We start from the raw sequence: 18,307 nt of genomic DNA on the forward strand, positions 1-18,307 counted from the left end.
TGGTCAAGCCCCCAACTCTTGGTTTTGGCTCAGGTCACGATCTCATGGGTCATAAGATCGAGCCCTATCTTGGGCTCTGTACTCAGCAGGGAGTCTGAAGATTCTCTTCCTCTGCGCCTCCCCCAACTCACAGGTACACGCAGCACCCGCACGTACATGCACTCTCTCTCAAATAAATAAATCTTTAAAATAAAAAAAGGAATTACATGTATTATATGCATCTGAAATTTTCTGTATTGCTCATATATGACTCTAGCTGTGTCCTTATGTTTATTTTTTAATGAACTTATTATTCCTTGTTTTAGAATTATCTGAATACCAGCCAGCAACAAAGAAGGTTTATTATCATGCAGAATCATCTGTCTTTTCTAGCCTTGTTCATGGGTCAAGAAATGTGGCTATTGCCTACTTAGTAAACTTACATTAGAGGTGCCCACAGAATATTCATTGACTATTTGAATTGAATAATGAAAATACCACTATTCCAGATGCAAAAAAAAAAAAATCGGTTTACTTCAACATAATCTCTTCCATTAAGCTCCTTCATTCAGTAATGTCTTCTCTGTTTCTTCTTGTAATATCTTAGTTCTCCACCTAACATGGTTTGAAATTGAATGACCTGTAACCAGGTAAAGCAGTAAAAATGCCCAGGACTGAGATTTATTTGACTACCTTACAACTAACGCTTCCTGAGCAAATCAAAGGGATCTGAGCAGAAGTCCATACCAACAACAACAACAACAACAACAACAACAACAACAACAAAAAGGCCATTTCACTGATTCACTGATGTATAAGAAGAATCACTAAATAATACAGACATATAATTTCACATAATTTCTAGATATAGTTATTGGTAGAAAATAATACAAATTCAGCAAAGGAGATAGTATTTTATTAAAGTATTTTATTCTAATAAATAATTTCAGAATTATATAATTCATAGCTAATAAAAACAAATAATTATAATTTCTGCCTAGAAATGAAGTAAAATAATTTTAGATATTTAAAGTAATTTTATATAGTAGATACTTTAAAAATATGAAATACATCCCCATAATAATTCTTATTGGGATGTGTTTAAAGTACTAATTTTACAGTCTATTAGTGACATGATAACATTTTGAATACACAGGTTGGTGGACACTGTTTTTTTCCATTGCAATAATATTCCATAAAACTGCAGCAATTTATTCCTGTATTCAACTTTGAATTAAATGTCTTTTAATAATTGTTTTGGATAATTTATATTATTACCATCTATATTATATATTACTTTATAATGTATAATTGTGCACACTTTAAAAATAAGAGACCTCATAACGATCTTAGTAGTATTGCATTAAATTAGGGTAGATAAAAACCTTACAACTCTGTATTATTGATTTCAATATCTAAATTCTGTAACCGGGAAGGCTGAGCCACAAAGTTATACAACCTGCTCTAATAAAGTTAGATAAAAGAACTAAAACAAGAGTGTAAACTCTGGATTCCAATCAGATCCTTGCTAAATTTTTTTTGTGTCATTAAAAACAGTAATGAAGTTACAATCTGAAAAGGTAGACAGAGAAAGTAATAAAATACTTTAAGACTTGCACATAACTTTAAATTTAGGTCCTTATTAAATAAATTGGACTATTTTTATTAGGCAATGGGAAATACAGATACATGGAAAAAAACAAAGTTTTACATGCAATATATATACAACTATATTATAATATAAATTAGATCTTGTGGACTACAAAATTTTTGACTGTATAAATTTTGAGTCTCTTTACCTCTTATATTTTAACTTCTACATAAATATTGAAGAATAGTATATGTTAGATTTTTAAACTCTGAATTATTAAAATGAATTCAAAGTTATAAAACTGGTAGTTTAATTATGATTTGGAAATTTATTAAAGAAGAAATCAAAAAGTACATGGGAAGAAATGAAAATGGAAACAAAATGGTCCAAAACCAGAAGTGGTTCTAAGAGGGACGTTTATAGCAATACAGGACTGCCTCAAGAAGCAAGAAAAATCTCAAATAAACAACCTAACATTACTCCTAAAGAAGCTAGAAAAAGAACAAACAACACCTGAAACCAGCAGAAGAAAGGAAATAATAAAGATTAGAGCAGAAATAAAAGATATAGAAACTAAAAAAAACAGTGAAACAGATCAATGAAAGCAAGACTTGGTCCTTTGAGAAGATGAACAAATAGCCAGACTCATCAATAGAGAGAGAGAGCTCAAAATAAGCAAAATCACTAATGAAAGAGGAGAAATAACAATCAACACCATAGCAATACAAACAACTGTAAGAGCATATTATGAAAATCTACATGCCAACAAATTAGACGGTCAAGAAGAAATGGATACATGCCTAGAAAAATTTAACCTCCCAAAACTAAAGTGGGAAGAAATAGAAAATCTGAAAAGACCAATTATCAGCAAGGAGATTGAATCAGCAAAGAACTCCCAACAAACAAAAGTCCAGGACCAGATGGCTTCATAGGTGAATTCTACCAAACATTTAAAGAAGAGTTAATACCTATTTTACTCAAACTATTCCAAAAAATAGAAGAAGGAAAATTCCCAAATTCATTCTATGTGGTCTGTATCACCCTTATACCAAAACTAGATAAAGATATCACAAAATAAGTAAGTAAGAAAGAAAGAAAGAATGAACGAACGAACTATTGGCCAATATCTGTGATGAACATAGGTGCAAAAATCCTCAACAGAATACTAGCAAACTGAATTCAACAATACATTAAAATAATCATTCACCACAATCAAGTGAGATTTATTCTTGGGATGCAAGGGTGGTTCAATATTTGCAAATCAATCAATGTGATATGCCACATCAATAAGAGAAAGGATAAAAACCATACCATCATTTCAATAGATGCAGATAAAGCATTTGACAAAGTACAACATCCATTCATGATAAAAACCCTCAACAAAGTAGGTTTAGAAGGAAGATACCTCAACGTAAGAAAGACCATATATGAAAAACCTACAGTGAAGATCATATTCAATGGGGAAAAACAGAGCTTTTCCCCTAAGGTCAGGAACAAGACAAGGATGTCTACTCTTACTACTTTTATTCAACATTGTACTGGAAGTCCTAGCCACAGTAATTAGACCACAAAAAGAAAGAAAAGGCATCCTTTTCTTTGGTAAGAAAGAAGTAAAACTTTCACTATTTGTAGGTGACATGATATTACATACAGAAAACCTTAAAGATTCCACCAAAAAACTACTAGAACAGATAAATGAATTCCGTAAAGTTGCAGGATACAAATCAACCTACAGAAATCTGTTGCATTTCTATACACTAATAATGAAGCAGCAGAAAGAAAAATTAAGAAAACAATCCCATTTGTAATTGCATCAAAAATAAGATACCAAAGAATAAACCTAACCAAAGAGGTGAAAAACCTATATTCTGAAAATTATAAAACACTGATGAAAGAAACTGAAGATAACACAAAGAAATAGAAAAGACATTCCATGCTCAGGGATTGGAAGCACAAATATTGTTAAAATGTCTACACTACCCAAAGCAATCTACAGTTTTAGTGCAATCCCTATCAAATACCAACAGCATTTTTCACAAAACTATAACAAAAAATCCTAAAATTTACATGGAACTACAAAATACCCCAAGTAGCCAAAGCAATTTTGAAAAAGAAAAACAAAGTTAGAGGAATCCCAATTACAGACTTCAAGTTATATTACAAAGCTGTAGTAATCAAAACAGTTTGGTACTAGCACAAAAATACACATATAGATCAATGGAATAGAATAGCAAACCTGGAAATGAACCTACAATTACATGGTCAATGAATCTTTTACAAAGCAGGAAAGAATATCCAATGAGAAAAAAATAGTCTCTTTAACAAACAGAAAACTGGTCAGCAACATGCAAAAGAATGAAACTCAGTCACTTTCTTAGACCAAACACGAAAATAAACTCAAAATGGATTAAAGACCTAAATGTGAGACCTAAAACCATAAAAATCCTATAAGAGAGAACAGGTAGTAATTTTCTGACATCAGCTGTAGCAACATTTTTTTAGATATGTCTCCTGAGGCAAGGGAAATAAAAGCAACAATAAACTATTAGAACTACATCAAAATAAAACACTTCTGCACAGTGAAGGAAACAATCAACAAAACTAAATGACAACCTACAGAATGGGAGAAAAGATCTGCAAATGACATATCTGGTAGAGGGTTAGTATCCAAAATATATAAAGAACTTATACAATTCAACACCCCAAAAGCAAATAACCCAATTAAAAATGGGCAGAAGACATGAACAGACATTTTTCCATAGAAGACAGACAGCTGATCAACAGACACATGAGAAGATGTTCATCACTTATCATCAGGGAAATGGAAATCAAAACGGCAATGAGATATCACCTCCCACCTATCAGAATGGCTAAAATCAAAAACACAAGAAACAAGTATTGGCAAGGAAGTGGAGAGAAAGGAACCCTCATGCACTGTTGATGGGAATGTAAATTGGTGCAGACCCTGTGGAAAACAATATGGAGGTTCCTCAAAAAGTTAAAAATAGAATTACCCCAAGATCCAGTAACCATAGTACTATTTATTCAAAGAATACAAAAACACTAATTCAAAGGGATACATGCACCCCTATGTTTACTGCAGCATTATTTACAATAGCCAAATTATGGAAGTAGTCCAAGTGTCCATCAATAGATGTATGGATAGAGAAGATGTGGTAAATGTATATACACATACAAACACAGACACACAAAGGAATATTATTCAGCCATAAAAAGAATGAAATCTTGCCATTTACAAAGACATGGATGGAGCTAGAGAATATAATGTTAAGCGAAATAAGTCAGTCAGAGAAAGACAAATACCACATGATTTCACTCACATGTTAAGATTTAAGAAACAAAACAAATGAGCAAAGGAAAAAAAAGGTGGGGGGAGACAAACCAAGAAACAGACTCTTAACTATAGAGAACAAACTGATGGTTACCTGAGGGGAGGTGGGTGGTTGGGGGAGAGGTGACGTAGGGGATGGGGATTAAGGAGAGCACTTGTTGTGATGAGTGCTGGGTGATATATGGAATTGTTGAATCACTATACTGTATACCTGAAACTAACAAAACACTATATGTTAACTATACTGGAATGAAAATAAAATAAAATTTAAAAGTATACCAAAAAAAACCAAAATAAGGTGAAAGTAAAAATAAAATTTAAACAGGAGCTCATCTGTTTTCAAAGAATAATATAAAAAAAAGTACAGCATTTTGCAAATATTTTTATGCTTCAGTTCTGAAAGCCAAATGCTAACTTAATTAACAAGTTGTGCCTTGATATAGGTCCTTGGTGGTCATTTTAAATATAAGTATTGGGAAAGTCTGTTAGAACAAATTACATTTTTTTCTTATGAGAGAGCTAAATCTGGCTAAAATGCAATACATTGATGTGTTTTCTATGTCACAAACCTTTGTCAGTAAAAATACTAAACCTGAAGCCTAGTCTCAATATAAATATTATGAAAAGCATGTTTTGTAAATACAAGATTTTTATCTAATAATAAAAAAGATTAGGAAATTGATGGCAGGAATCTTAGAACATACATGATTTAGAATTTATGAAGTATTTAATAAAATAATGCTCCATTTATAGAGTTTTGCAAACTTGCTTTAAAAAGCCATTTATAGAAACTTTTTTTTTAATTTTATTTTGTTATGTTAGTCACCATACAATACATTATTAGTTTTTGATGTGGTGATCCACGATCCATTGTTTTCGTATAACACCCAGTGTTCCATGCTGTACGTGCCCTCCATAATACCCATCACCAGGCTAACCAATCCCCCCTCCCCCTCCCCTCTAAAACCCTGTTTGTTTCTCAGGTCCATAGTCTCTCATGGTTCATCTCTCCCTCCAATTCCCCCCCCTCATTTTTCCCTTCCTTCTCCTAGTGTCCTCCATGCTATTCCTTATGTTCCACAAATAAGTGAAACCATATGATAATTGACTTTCTCTGCTTGACTTATTTCACTTAGCATAATCTCCTCCAGTCCCATCCATGTTGATGTAAAAGTTGGATATTCATCCTTTCTGATGGCTGAGTAATATTCCATTGTATATATGGACCCATCTTCTTTATCCATTCATCTGTTGAAGGGCATCTCGGCTCTTTCCACAGTTTGGCTATTGCGGACATTGCTGCTATGAACATTGGGGTGCATATGGCTCTTCTTTTCACTCCATCTGTGTCTTTGGGGTAAATACCCAGTAGCGTAATTGCTGGGTCATAGGGTAGCTCTATTTTTTAATTTTTGAGGCACTTCCACACTGTTTTCCAAAGTGGCTGTACCAGCTTACATTCCCACCAACAGTGTAAGAGGGTTCCCCTTTCTCCACAACCTCTCCAACATTTGTTGTTTCTTTCCCTGCCCATTTTTGGCATTCTAACCGGTAGTAAGGTGGTATCTCAGTGTGGTTTTGATTTGGATTTCCCTGATGGCTAATGATGATGAACATTTTTTCATGTGTCTATTAGCCATTTGTATGTCTTCTTCAGAGAAGTGTCTTTTCATATCTTCTGCCCACTTTTTGACTTGTTTTTTGGGTGTTGAGTTTGAGAAGTTCTTTATAGATTTTGGATACCAGCCCTTTATCTGTAGTGTCATTTGCAAATATCTTCTCCCTCTGTGGGTTGCCTCTTTGTTTTGTTGACTGTTTCCTTTGTATATGTGCTGCCAAAGCGAGCACGTGACTGTTTCCTTTGCTGTGCAGAAGCTTTTTATCTTGATGAAGTCCCAAAAGTTCATTTTTGCTTTTGTTTCACCAGCCTTTCGAGATGTATCTTGAAAGAAGTTGCTGTGGGCGATGTCAAAGAGGTTACTGCCTATGTTCTCCTCTAGGATTTTGATGGATTCCTGTCTCACATTGAGGTCTTTCATCCATTTTGAGTTTATCTTTGTGTATGGTGTTAGAGAATGGTCGAGTTTCATTCTTCTGCATGTGGCTGTCCAATTTTCCCAGCACCATTTATTGAAGAGACTGTCTTTTTTCCATTGCATGTTTTTTCCTGCTTTGTCAAAGATTATTTGACCATAGAGTTGAGGGTCCATATCTGGGTTCTCTATTCTGTTCCATTGGTCTGTATGTCTGGTTTTTTTTTTTTTTAAAGATTTTATTTATTTATTTGAGAGAAAGAGAGAGAGACAGAGAAACAGCATGAGAGGGGAGAGGGTCAGAGGGAGAAGCAGGCTCCCCGCTGTCGGGAGCCCGATGTGGGACTCCATCCCAGGACTCCGGGATCATGACCTGAGCCGAAGGCAGTTGCTTAACCAACTGAGCCACCCAGGCACCCTATATGTCTGTTTTTGTACCAGTACCATGCTGACTTGGTGATCACAGCTTTGTAATATAGCTTGAAATCGGGCAACGTGATGCCCCAGCTTTTTCTTTTTCAACATTTCCTTGGCGATTCGGGGTCTTTTCTGATTCCATACAAATTTTAGGATTGTTTGTTCCAGCACTTTGAAAAATGTCATTGGAATTTTGATCGGGATGGCACTGAAGGTATAGATTGCTCTGGGTAGCATAGATATTTTAACAATGTTTATTCTTCCGATCCATGAACATGGAATATTTTTCCATCTTTTTGTGTCTTCTTCAATTCTTTCATGAGTGTTTTGTAGTTCCTAGAGTATAGATCCTTTACCTCTTTGGTTAGGTTCATTCCGAGGTATCTTATGGTTTTTGGTGCTGTTGTAAATGGAATCGTTTCTCTAATTTCTCTTTCTACAGTTGCATTGTTAGTGTATAAGAAAGCAACTGATTTCTGTGCATTGATTTTGTATCCTGCCACATTACTGAATTGCTGGATGAGTTCTAGTAATTTGAGGGTGGAGTCTTTTGGGTTTTCCACATAAAGTATCCTGTCATCTGCGAAAAGAGAGAGTTTGACTTCTTCTTTGCCAATTTAATACCTTTTAATTCTTTTTGTTGTCTAATTGCTGTTGCTAGGACTTCTAGTACTATGTTGAACAATAGTGGTGAGAGTGGGCACCCTTGACGTGTTCCTGATCTTAAGGGAAAGGCTCTCAGCTTTTCCCCATTGAGGATGATATTCGCTGTGGGTTTTTCATAGATGGATTTTATGAACTTGAGGAATGTTCCCTCTATCCCTATACTCTGGAGAGTTTTAATCAGGACAGGATGCTGCATTTTGTCAAATGCTTTTTCTGCATCAATTGAGAGGATGATATGGTTCTTCTCCCTCCTCTTATTAATGTGTTCTATCACATTGATTGATTTCCGAATGTTGAACCACCCTTGCATCCCGGGGATAAATCCCACTTGGTCGTGGTGGATGATCCCTTTAATGTATTGTCGGATCCTATTAGCTAGGATTTTGTTGAGGATTTTGGAATCCATATTCATCAGGGATATCGGTGTGAAATTCTCCATTTTGATGGGGTCTTTGCCTGGTTTGGGGATGAAGGTAATGCTGGCCTCATAGAATGAGTTTGGAAGTTTTCCTTCTGTTTCTATTTTTGAAACAGCTTCAGTAGAATAGGTATTATTTCTTCTTTGAATGTTTGGTAGAATTCCCCAGGGAATCCATCAGGCCCTGGACTCTTGTTTTTTGGGAGGTTTTTGATCACTGCTTTAATCTCATTGCTGGTTATTGGCCTATTCAGGTTGTCAACTTCTTCCTGTTTCAGTTTTGGCAGCTTATAGGTTTCCAGGAAGGCCTCCATTTCATCCAGATTGCTCAGTTTATTGGCATATAGTTGTTGATAATAATTTCTAATAATTGTTTCTATTCCCTTGATTTAGTCGTGATCTCTCCCCTTTCATTCATAATTTTATTAATTTGGGTCCTTTCTCTTTTCTTTTGGATAAGTCTGGTCAGTGGTTTATCAATCTTATTAATTCTTTCAAAGAACCAACTTCTAGTTTCATTGATCTAGTTTCTAATTCATTGATCTCTGCTTTAATTTTAATTATTTCTCTTCTAATGCGTGGCTTAGGCATCATTTGTTGCTTTTTCTCTAGTTCTTTAAGGTGTAGAGTTAGTTGGTGAATTCGGGATTTTTCTATTTTTTTTGAGTGAGGCTTGGATGGCTATGTATTTCCCCGTTAGGACTGCCTTTGCAGTATCCCATAGGTTTTGGACTGATGTGTTTTCGTTCTCATTGGTTTCCATGACCTGTTTAAGTTCTTCTTTGATTCCCTGGTTGACCCAAACATTCTTGAGCAGAGAGGTCTTTAGCTTCCAAGTGTTTGAATTTCTGCCAAATTTTTTCTTGTGATTGAGTTCCAGTTTTAGAGCATTATGGTCTGAGAATATGCAGTGAATAATCTCAATCTTTTGGTATCGGTTGGGACCTGATTTGTGACCCAGTATATGGTCTGTTCTGGAGAAAGTTCCATGTGCGCTCGAGAAGAATGAGTATTCTGTTGCGTTAGGGTGGAATGTTCTGTAATATCTCTGAGGTCCATCTGGTCCAATGTATCATTCAAAGCTCTTGTTTCCTTGTTGATTTTCTGCTTAGATGATCTGTCCATTGCTGAGAGTGGAGTATTGAGGTCTCCTACAATTAACGTATTGTTATCAATATGACTCTTTATTTTGGTTAACAGTTGGCTTATGTAGATGGCTGCTCCCATGTTGGGGGCATAGATATTTACAATTGTTAGATCTTCTTGTTGGATAGACCCTTTAAGAATGATATAGTGTCCTTCTGTGTCTCTAATTACAGACTTTAGTTTAAAATCTAACTTGTCTGATATAAGAATTGCTACCCCAGCTTTCTTTTGAGGTCCGCTGGCATGGAAGATGGATCTCCATCCCTTCACTTTCAGTCTGGATGTATCTTTAGGTTCAAAATGAGTCTCTTGTATACAGCATATGGATGGGTCCTGTCTTTTTATCCAATCTGCAACCCTGTGCCGTTTTATGGGAGCATTTAGGCCATTCACATTGAGAGTGATTATTGAAAGATATGAACTAATTGTCATCATGTTGCCTGTGAAGATGTTGTTTTTATAGATTGTCCCTGTAAATTTCTGTTATATATCACTCTTGGGGTCTTTCTCCTTTTATAGAACCCCTCCTTAATATTTCTTGCAGAGCCAGCTTAGTGGTCACATTCTTTCAGCTTCTGCTGGTCATGGAAGCTCTGCATCTCTCCATCCATTCTGAATGAAAGCCTTGCCGGATAAAGTATTCTTGGCTGCATGTTCTTCTCATTTAGTACCCTGAATATGTCTTGCCAGGCCTTTCTGGCTTGCCAGGTCTCTGTGGATAGGTCTGACGTTATTCTGATGTTCCTCCCTCTGTACGTAAGGAATCTCTTCCCTCTAACTGCCCTTAAGATGGTGTCCTTGGTTCTAAGATTTGCAAGTTTTACTATTACATGCCGGGGTGTTGGCCTGTTTTCCTTGACTTTAGGAGGGGTCCTCTCTGCCTCTAGGACTCGAATGTTTGTTTCATTCCCCAGATTAGGGAAGTTCTCAGCTACGATTTGCTCAAATACATCTTCTAGTCCTCTCTCTCTCTCCATTCCCTCCAGATTAATTATTCTGACATTGGAATGCTTCATGGTGTCACTTATTTCTCTGATTCTATTTTCATGGATTCTGAGTTGTTTTTCCCTGGCCTCCTCTTTTCCCTTTTTATCTATTATATTGTCTTCCAGGTCGCTTATTTCTCTTCTGCCTCAGTTACCTTAGCTGTTATATTATCTAGATTGGATTGGATCTCATTGATAGCATTTTTAAGTTCCGCCAATTCAGCTTTTATTTCTGCCCGTAGAGACTCTATGTTGCCACTAATTGATTTCTCCATTCTAGCCATTGTCTTCACAATTGCTAGCCTGAATTCCATCTCCGACATCTTGGTTATATCTGCATCCATTTGTAAATCTGCAGCATAAGTCATAATCTCTGAGTCTTTTCTGTTTGGGGGGCTCCTCCTCCTAGTCATTGTGTTGATGGGTGTTTGAGGGAATGTATAGAGTCCAAATTATTGACCAGAACCCAAGCAAGATGCACCTGTTTTCTTGGGACCTTAGGGTTGCTGGCCTCTCATTTTCCCAGCCTGTCTTCTGCGGGAGGGGCCTGCCATGCTGTTACTCAGGCAACCCTGTTTGGGCAGAGTTACCCTGTGCCCCTGTGGTGGGGGATGGGCTCAGTGGGAATCAGTTTTTGGGGCTTTTGTTCTCTGGCACCTTTCCCTGGTGGCTTTCTGCATCTTTTCCAAGAGTCAGAGCAGAACAGACCGTTTCCAACCCTCTGCCTCAGACCAGAGAGACCGCAGTCTGTTCTTCAAAAAAATCAAATTTGGATTAGAAATCTGAAAGAAGTTATTATGCACTGCACTACAGGTCTTTTAAGACACTTTTAACCTAATGGAATGACATAATTATCAAAGGTTTTTAAATAAAATAACCAGAAGTTTCTTAATTTGCAGATTCTCTTGAAGAGAGAAAGGCATGCAGGACAAATGCTGAGTTACAAACCACAGAGGGATCTGAAGAAGATTGGTTTCATGTGATCATCTGCGTCAGGAAATTCTACCCAGCAATGACAGTTTTCATTGGAAAGAGAATTTAAGAATAGTTGAATCTGAGTATTTAGTCATCACACTGTCCACTAATGTACAGATTCACAAAGACATATACAAAAAGCTCATTAACCAAGTGATTCTGTAGATGAGCCAAGACCTTTATATCCAGATGTCATCAAATACCAGGCCCAATTCAAATGATAAGGGTGTCAATCCTTGCTCTTAATTGGGCCTTTTGCAAACATTCTATGCAACTTCATTACCATTATCTGTCAGCAAAAGGAAAAAGAGGATAAACCAGAAAGAAGTCCCCATGCTCATAGCAATACATTTCTGCTTGTTGTACAGAGCTCCACTGGTCTAGACCTGTAAGAAAGATGAGATGCAGCAAGAGATCCAAGCAGCTACTCCATGGTGAGCTGTATGCAATGAGATGCTGGAAGCAGGATGAGTGACAGAGATAACATAAGGGCACAGAGGAGTCCAACTTCGACAGGTGTTGCACAACTCTGGAACTCTAGGAAAGAGCAGCAGATGGACCAAACCAATGCATACCCATCAGGAAGAAGTAGCTGATTCTGAGCAATGGTGTTGGCAGGTTATGAGGTAGAGAGACACTGTGGCATACAGCAACAGGCCCTGCAAACTGTGGTTACAGCCACAAACCAAAGGACAGTCTTCAAATGTATACAGTGCTGAGAGGACCACTGCTACATATCATTGGCTTTAAGGACACCCATGTTTATAGAGCGCTGCACTGTTAGTGTTGCCACCTACAAGTGTTTGTTTTACTAGAAATGTATTCAAAATGGAATGACTATTTCAATAATTTTAGACCTAAAAATCCGTATTTTGAAAATACCAGTGAATTCTAATAGGAAAACTTTTTTGTTTTTGGGTGCATATAGCTGTTTTTACTGTACAGTGCTTCTTTGGTAATAGCTATGCCCATTTATTTTTAAGCCTTTACCATCTTTCCATTACATGGAGTATCCTGCTGAGTTTACAGACATAGAGTTAGAGATAATATTTGGTTTTTAAATACAGGACAAAATTAGGAAATGGCTCAAAAGGTCCACACTAGGAAGTCCATGTTGCCTTGGAAAGAGAAAACAGTGAACTTAAGAAGCTTTTTAAAAAGAAAAATTGTAAAACAATCCCTTAGGATGACTGTGGGCTTGGGAAGGGAAATGTTGTGGTTATAACTAAATGCTGAAGTTTTTTTTAAAAAATGAAAAGTGAAAGGACTTTTTGAAATAAAATGAATTTATGTTGGGTCTCACTTTTTAAAGTCCATTTTCTTGACATTTGTTGAATTAGATGAGAGAAACAGCCTAAATTGTAGCATAAAAACTTCATGTAAAACGTACAGAAGTACATCTTGACTCTTGAGTTGTTGAAAGTTCTTGAATAAGACTAGTCACCAAGAGAAGATGTGGCGCTCAAACAGTAGGCATTCAATAAATATCGGCTGAATGAAAAAACTGAGGTAGCCTACATACAGTTCAAGAATAACACACAGATTGCAGCTTTACGAAAACCGAAGGCCATTCTGAATGAAAACTAACAAGGAGAGCTCAAAGAAAATGGGTCTTCTCCAAATTCTGGCTCTCTAGGTGCTCTAGGTTCCCTGAATGTGAAGGACTACTCATCTACTATGACTAATACTTTCTTCCTCCTTAAGAGCAGTTGGCCCAACTTTTTTCCCCTTGAAAAGGCCAACAAAAGGTATTCTGCTGTTGGTTTTCATTTCTTCCTTTGTCTAGGTCACCATGATGTGTTAATATCCTCCCCCTGCTCATGTTTCTTTATAGTAGAGAGGGTGTAGAACTGTTACTGCGAGGTTGGTCCTTGGGGATCAGACAATGTGCACTGCACTGGCATGGAAGGATGTACTATGGTATTCCAGGGATCATATGCCACCATGAAACAATGTAAGTCTAGGTGTTGGTGTTAGGTGGGACAGCCAGCAGGAATGGATGGAGCATGTGACTGCATGCAGGAGCATGCTAGGGGAATATGCCTTTAAGAATATGTTCAGAAGTCTGGTGTTTCACCCTGATAACAAAGTTGTATACAGAAGGGAAAGGGTTGGAAAGTGTATGTGGAAGAAAGACAGTAAATTTTGTAGGTAGGATGTGGCTTTGTAGAGAGGGGTGTGGCTTTGGTCAGGTTATATAACTGATGGTCTTTTTGAGTTCCTACAGCTTAGATATAAAGGTAAATTTGGCTTCTAACACAGCTGGTCAATAAACATTCTCTACCAAGCTACCCGGAGCTATAGCAAACTCTGAGGTAAATAGAAAAGAGCACAGTCATACAAATGCAGAAATCAATTAGGGTCTTTCTGAAGGACTGTGTCCTGATTAATGAAGAGATTCCCATATAAGCATATCACCAACATAATAAATACATTAAAAATATTTATGACAGTTTTATATACCACCTGTCTTGGGAGTCAGAATGATGACCTGGGTGATTTTTTAAAGTGTCTTCTAGTCCGACAGGTTTCTGACATCATTCAATATTAAAAAAGGTCAGCCACCAAAAAGCTGTGTGGGTCTTACAGAGAATGATGCCTAATGTGTTATATCTGTGACTCTGCGGCCATACCCACGCAAAGAAAATTAAGCAGAAACTTCAATAACTTATTCATTGCATTCAAAGAAATAAACCAAAACAGTTTGGGGTCAGTAATCAACTGGACATTTCTTTCCATCTCAATATTATACTTAATTTCTCTAACATTTGGTGTGTGTAGTCTCGGCACGTAACCATAAAGACAAATAACTATCTCGATTTGTGAAATCCCAGAGGCAAAATGAAGCCAATATCATTGTTGTGATTTGGAGAGAACTATGTTCTGAGAGATGCTGATATAATTTTATTTCATCAAAAAATATTATAAGCTATAAGGTAGGACTGACAGGGATTCTGTTTATATGTTGATATTTACATACATTAATAGCGATCATCCTAAACCAAAACTTAGTAAAGAGTCAAATTCAGGTGAGAAAGACCACTTATTAAAACCCTGCTTGTGATCACCAAGGAATATGTTTATTAGGATGAACTGCATATGGGGAGGTGCTGCTATTCTAATACTATTCAGCTGTTTAAAGATTCAGTCTTTCTAGTGGATAATGCACAGGTTTATTTCCCCCGATTCTTGCTCAAGAGAAGAATATAAACATTTTGCTTGGCTGAAAGAGCTAATGAATCCAAAATACTTTCAAAGATGATGCTTTCTGAATCACTGACAAAGCTAAATGACATATCTGCTTATTTGGTTTAAAAAAATCTCTTTAATGCGGCTGGCATCAATGATTCATAAAATTACTTCCGTTCAAATTTTAGCTCAGGGGCAAGAGCGAGATGAATAGACCTACTAAATAAAATCCTTGACACAGCTATCCACCTTTCCACTGTAAGGGAAAAAAAATGACTGACTACCTCTAGCAGAGTTAGGTCAGTGCACTAAAATATAAATAGAGAGCACACTTTAATATAATAGAGGCAGCTGTTCTATTCAACCAAAGAGGGAAAAGTCAGCATCGGTGACTGGTAACTGGCATTTTTATTTCCTAAATTGCTTATCTGTCTCCTTGACCTGAGAGTTTCCAGGTTCTTTATTCTATAACATGAATACAGTTTTCCAAAACTGTGTCTTACTAATGCCATCTACAAAATGAAAGCCCATGTTGATACTATTAGGTATATAATCTTTCCAAATAATGTTTAATTATCTGACGAATAATTTCTCTGAATTTGTTTTATGCTTATTTTCCTTTAATACATCTTTAATACTTTTAAAACATCCTATTGTTACCATTCTTTTTTGGAATGGCTTCTAGACAAGTGGCCAGTAGAAATTGTAGTTACATAGCCGAATTACAAAAATGAGAACATAAAACTGTGAAAGAAACTGAAGCAAAATTAATACTTCTAAAACAGCCAGGAGACCAAAAAGAAGTCAAAGTATGTTTAGTATGTATGGGCAGAGGCAGTGAGATGTCCATAGAAATGCTGGCAATGACTCATTTATATTTCTAAAAGAACCTGGGCAACTCAAGTGAATGGAGGTCAAGAATATATTAGGAAAGGGCACAAAAACCTAGGATAAAAAGGCTGCCAAATGTTGAAACTCACTGAGACCATTAAAGGTTTTAAAAAATAGTCCTTTTCCTACTCTATTCTTGAACATAAGCTGTTTTCTAGACATAGATACACATTTTATATTACCTTATGACTGAACATTTACAATTTGATATTATGTCCCCAGACTGTCATTACTAGTTTAAAATCACAATGTGCTTGAATATCCTACATTTGTCTCTATTTCAAAACAGAGAAAAGAATATAATGTAAAAATTGACAAAATCAATACATATAATCAAAATAATAGTGTACATATAAAAAGAAAATTATTTTTGATTTTTAGAATAGGCCTACTTCCCAAACTTGTTAGTTATTTGAAACAATTATTTTTCTGATTTATATGGAACTCTAATCAGGATTTTCCATTTCTGATTTGATCATACCTTTCACATCTTCATCCTCAATTGTTGTATTTGAACTCTCAGTTGACTCCTGTTGAGAAGAAAACGTGTTAAGTTGCAAACAATGGAAAACTTCACTTTTTTTCTTCTTAAAATTGGCAAGTGATATATATGTCATGCAAAATTCATCAGCAAGCTGTGTACATATATTGACATGCAGATGGACAAATACATTATGTGGTTTTAACAGAAATAAAATGCCAAATGCTGCAAACATTTCAAAAAGGAGTACTCTGGTGGCCTACTCTGAAGCATGATAAATCTAGGTTATTTGTAGAAGCAGCCAAAGTATGCAACTTATTTTAAGAGCTGTGTGTGGCTGTATTTGGTTACAGTGCCCCATAAGGTGTGTTTTTTCTATATACTTATCATAAATTGAATATATTAGCCTAATGAATTTGACCCTAAAATAGAACAATTTCTCTTCCCAATTAATTAATCAGTAAGTAACCCCTTCTTTGTATAAGGCACTATATTAGGCACTGAATTCACAGCCTATTCGTCTTATTCTTGTGTAGAGACAGAAAGCATTTCATTGCATCATTTGATGAGGAAGCTAGGGGTACTAAGCTGAAGATGCTGAAATTGCTTTTAACAAGAATTTCCATGTTTGTGATCAGCGCAGTGGAATTATATGAATAATTTACTTTCAAGGACAATTAGATTTTCATCCATTTCTTAATTAGAAACTGGCTGTTATTGATAAGAAACCTGCTCCCATAATGGAAAGACAAAGCTATTTCTTTGTAAAACTACAAATGAAGTTGAAGATTAATAAGCACACTTAAAAGGACACTGTAACTACCAGTATTAAGATACAGTTTCTTAAGATGATTTGATAAATTCTTCCACTAATAATGTGCTAACAAAATATTTTCTAGCAAAGAAATTTAGTAGTATTCATAAGAAAAACACAATTTTCTACTTGTAATGATGAAAGGCTAGAGCTGAAAGAAATTGGAAACAAACTTCCAATCCAGAGCTATGTGCTCAGTGATGAAAAACAGATTTTGGAAAACGATGCAAATACCAATCAGTGTCCTTGTAGAGGTTCAAAAATCAAAAAAGCAATCAACTTATATAAATATCATATGTGATATTTAAGCCAAAGGGACAGACTAATTAAATGTGTATCCAGAGTCTCTCCATACACACAAAACCAAAGCAGAGAGTCTTCATGCGTTTCTTAACGTGACCTAGTGTTCAAATTTAAACTCAAGATGAAGGTAAACCCATGCACTGTAAAAGTAAACTAATTCATGTAAGCAAGAAATATCATGCAGCAACTCTTACAAATGATATAGCTAGAACTACTGAAGTATCCACTCCAGCTGTTATGCTTGGTCTTTCATTTGCTAACGATATTAAAAAACAATTGTTCTCCTATATGATGCTCCTGAGTACTACAAATCTTTTAGGAACTTAAAATATTTTAAGTGTCATGACCATAAAATACATCTCATATTAAAGAACACTTGATTTTCTTATTTTAATGATTTTAATACTGATCAACTAAATGTTAAACCAGAGAAAATGTGTCTTCTAAGATGTAAACATTGTTGATAAGAGTAAGGAGAAATTAGACCCATGACTATATTTGATATTTGAGAAAAATCTGATGAAATATTTTTTCCTTCCCTTAGAGATACAATAAAATATGAGAATTAGTAAATTGGAAACATGGAATACGTTCAGAAAATGTCTCCTTTCATCCTATAGACATGTATACAAGTACTATTATTTAGTTAACATGCTACACAAACAATCTACAACAGACAGAAAACATTACAGTCTTCTTTCAGCCTAAGTGGTTAAATATCTGTTACTGAAATGCATATAATTCAACAAAAACAAACATTTCATAAGAATTGAAACTCCCTGATTATCCTCAATTTCATGCCAAACAACAAAAACAACACCAACAACAGGGAATTAACAGAAAAAGCACTATGACAACAGAATAAATAAAACTCAAAAGCAACATTAAATTTAAACACCTATGAACTCAAGTTGATTTTTTTGAAGACAGTGAAATGATATAGCAAGAAATTCTAAAATTTCATGCAGAATATAACTAAAGTACAATGCACAGACAGACATGGAGAAGAAAAAAAAAAAGGACCAGATGGAATTGCTTAAGATACACAGTCATCTTGACATAAAGA

General features: G+C 35.6%; 1 protein-coding gene across 14 annotated transcripts in view; it reads right to left on the reverse strand.

Annotated features, from left to right (window-relative positions):
* Nucleotides 1–18,307, reverse strand: part of CAMK2D (calcium/calmodulin dependent protein kinase II delta) — a 326,351-nt gene that overhangs the window by 27,153 nt on the left and 280,891 nt on the right. For all 14 annotated transcript variants that reach the window (XM_035030322.1, XM_035030317.1, XM_035030320.1 and 11 more), the window contains one exon: nt 16,125–16,173. In XM_035030322.1, the coding sequence (XP_034886213.1) occupies nt 16,125–16,173 (49 nt within the window). The remainder of the gene's footprint in view (nt 1–16,124; nt 16,174–18,307) is intronic.

The sequence above is a fragment of the Mirounga leonina genome, unplaced genomic scaffold (assembly GCF_011800145.1).
Source record: "Mirounga leonina isolate KUSES-001 unplaced genomic scaffold, KU_Mleo_1.0 Mir_357, whole genome shotgun sequence".
Classification (NCBI taxonomy): domain Eukaryota; kingdom Metazoa; phylum Chordata; class Mammalia; order Carnivora; family Phocidae; genus Mirounga; species Mirounga leonina.